At 48.2% G+C, this 3,302-nt stretch overlaps 1 protein-coding gene across 1 annotated transcript in view; it reads left to right on the top strand.

Annotated features, from left to right (window-relative positions):
* The first annotated feature begins 1,900 nt into the window (after positions 1–1,900).
* LOC118422318 (cysteine-rich motor neuron 1 protein-like) overlaps positions 1,901–3,302 on the top strand; it is a 5,050-nt gene continuing 3,648 nt past the window's right edge. The window contains exons 1-3 of the mRNA XM_035829840.1: positions 1,901–2,049; positions 2,522–2,637; positions 3,144–3,283. Of these exons, the coding sequence (XP_035685733.1) occupies positions 1,969–2,049; positions 2,522–2,637; positions 3,144–3,283 (337 nt within the window). The 5' untranslated portion in view covers positions 1,901–1,968. The remainder of the gene's footprint in view (positions 2,050–2,521; positions 2,638–3,143; positions 3,284–3,302) is intronic.

The following is a 3,302-nucleotide window of genomic DNA, read 5'->3' as shown; positions in this document are numbered from 1 at the left end:
GTGGGATCTGCCTGGAGATTAGGAAAATCGTGCATGTGTCCTGTAGAACTCAACTATCTTGATATGGGGAAATACTGTATTAAAATTATACCCTTGTTGGCGGCTAGATCTACCCTAGCCTGCTTGGTATTTCCACGGCATCAAAATCGTACGATGGCCTAACCTCCAAGCAGATCCTACGGTAGCATAAGATATTAATCAAAAGCTGTTAAAAGAGTATAGCCGGCCTAGGAGTGTGCATTCATCAGTGAGTTCTGCTGCAGATCCTTATGTAGCCAATACACACTCCAATCCATTTGTCAGCTTTTGATACTTTTATCTTATTGCTTGGAGATTAGAATTACGATGACCAATTACGAATGTGACCGAGCCGTAAGTGTGATCTCCACCTATCAGCAATGTTATTATATAGTCTGACGCATCAAATATCCGGCACTGCAAGATGAAACACTTACCGATGAGGACCACGCAGAGCCAACCCGTGCACAGTTTGGAGACCTCCATTCCTGACGGCCCCCCTCAGACGGCGGAGATAGAGACAGGCGATGTTTACGTCTGTGCGGCTTCAGTGTTTGCGTAAAGAAGCGCCCGTGTCCAGGTCTGTGTGCTCAGATGGTCTGGGGTGTAGGCGTTGTGTAATCTCCAAGCAGATGGGTGGGGCCGCGTGGCACAGTGGTATTGTGTTCGCCTCGTGACCGAGAGGTTGCGGGATCGAATCCGCCTGCCGTGCTGCCGATCTTGTGCCCTTGGGAAAGGCACTTTACACGACTTTCCTCACTTTAATCAAGTGAAAATGAGTCGTCCCTCGGATAGGACGTTAAATGGAGGTCCCGAGTCTGGGGAGAGCCATACCCCGGGCACGTTAAAGAACCCGCCACACGTGCGATGGTGCGGTGTGAGCGGTTCAAAAACCTACAGTACCTTGGCCGCACCTGGGGCAATTACTGTCGTATTGAGGTCACCTGAGTGGCGCCGAATGGCAGCTCGCTCCAGACCCTTGCGATTTAGCCCCGCCTAATGTAAGCTCCTCGCAATTCAGCCCCTGGCTGCAAAGAGTGAGTAGTCGGCCCACCCAATAACCAGATGTGTGAAGCTTGACTCATATTGCCGTCTTGAGGTGCTTGTCACCTTATCGATGATTTTCTTGGAATTTGCAAATGTTTCATGTGAAAATTTAAGTTGCAAAGAAGAGGATTTTACAAAAAAAGATAACACGACGGAATTTTTTGGAGAAACATTATTCTTGTGATGTCATTTATTTCATATCGATTGCATGTTTCTTTGGATATTTTTTTGTTTGTTTGTGCTTTTGTTTGTCTCCCTGTGTAAAGCGACATGGCTTCGGTTTGTTTATTAGAGTCGGTATTAAAAAGTCGGTATTCGTCGCCGTTGATCTCCACAACTGGACTTGCCCCGGCCATCCGGTGGTGACCTGATGTGGCATGTTGGTTGAACGACCGATAAAACAATCCCGCCATAGGTACCGGTCGACATTATACACTTCGAATCTGCCAATGGCGCATACATTGAAACAGGCCACAATGACCACTGTAGGAACTTAATGATGCCAGCTGCTTGGTCGTTGAAGGTCTGACATCTCGGCAATTAGATTCGCCAAAAAAGCAGTTACTCAAGCAACTGGACATGATTTTCCAAAATCATTTCCAGTTGCTTGAATACCTGCTTTTGGCGTGCTTTTATATGCTTGTTTAACTATAGCTCAATCTGTATCATGGCTTTACGACTTGATTTGAGAGATAATCAAGTTTTTTTCCAGAGTAACGGTCAGAAGTTGACTCTGGGTGAGTTTGACAAAAATGAACGTAAGGCCAACGCCTTCCTCTGGCTCTGCACGTCAGCCCTACCTCCGGCTTCCGTACAGAACAAACACCTGTCCCCACACCTGGTTACACCTGCGAACGTTCTCACTACTTCTCTCACAACCTTTCCAGCCGTACGAGAGGAACCATGGCTCCCGTCGCGCTCCTGCTCCTGATAGCTGTCGGCTATGCCAACTCGCTGTCCTTGTACTGCCCGTGCCACATGCAGGCAGGTTACTTTTTGTTGATCATTGCCATATGTAACGCTAGTTTACCTTTATCCGCTAGGACAACCTATAATTATTGCTTTTAAAATACAGTTAGGGATGTAGATTTTAAAAGTTGGACGGGAGGGCTTGTACCAAGGGTGATGCGGAATGCACCGTGTTGTATTTATTTATGTCATATCCACCTGAGAAAACACATGTTTCGATGCGAAATGCGCTAGAAGTTGAGGAACTTTGTGCCCACGAACAAAAATTGTTTCAACAGTAATGTCCCAACGTCCGAATCAGGTATTCGAATTTTCGACCGCGCCGCGCTGGCGTGCACGGAAACCGTTCGAATTGTTCGATGGAAGCCTGTGTGATAAAATTTCGAAGCCTGTATACAGGCCGGAACACATGTATCGACCGTTATCGCGGCCCAGGTATGACATAAATTACAGATACAGATACAGATGCATCCGTTCACCCTTGCAGGCGGACTTCACCTGCCCCGAGCCGCCCTCGGACTGCGAGCTGACCCGTGACGTGTGCGGCTGCTGTGACGTGTGCGCCAGCCTGGAAGGGGAGAGCTGCGGTAACGGGCACACCGGGTGGGTACTTAGCCTCCAACAGGCCCTACGTGAGGGTTGTGGATAAGTAGACTTCGGGAAAAATAGTGTGAACAAGACCACAGCATATCCGGGTCAAAAGATATAAAAAAATGGAAGTTCTGCTGCAGTATACTAGGGGGCCCAAAATTGACCTTGACTTTGAGTCGTCTCCCAACATACCAAATATCATTGTAATCCATCAGGGGGTTCTTGAGTTATGCTGACTACAAACATCCGGAAACACAAACACACACAGACACTAATTTCTTTCAAACATTGCAGTATTTTGAAAAAGTTGCGATTTCAAAACATTATCCGTCGACGTGATAGCCCCATAGATACCCCTTTTTGATACAACGTACGGATATAGGTTATCTCGCGGATAAAGGGAATCTAGCGTTACGTGCATGTGCATGCTGTACAGGTGTGCTTGCGGCCTGACGTGTGTTCCCTCCGTACGTACAGGTGTGCTAGCGGCCTGACGTGTGTTCCCTTCGTACGTACAGGTGTGCTAGCGGCCTGACTTGTGTGTACCCAGAGTGTGACTCCTCGGTACAGCAGGTGGTCCAGCCGGACGGCTCTGTGCTGCAGATGATCAACCCCTGTGTGTTCATGCCCTGGGCGCCCGGAACATGCCAACCCCGGGGTTAGTGAGCTTTGTTACT

This window comes from Branchiostoma floridae, chromosome 1 (genome assembly GCF_000003815.2).
Source record: "Branchiostoma floridae strain S238N-H82 chromosome 1, Bfl_VNyyK, whole genome shotgun sequence".
NCBI classification, from domain to species: domain Eukaryota; kingdom Metazoa; phylum Chordata; class Leptocardii; order Amphioxiformes; family Branchiostomatidae; genus Branchiostoma; species Branchiostoma floridae.
The sequence above is the reverse complement of the archived record's forward strand: the minus strand, read 5'-3'. Positions and strand labels throughout refer to the sequence as shown.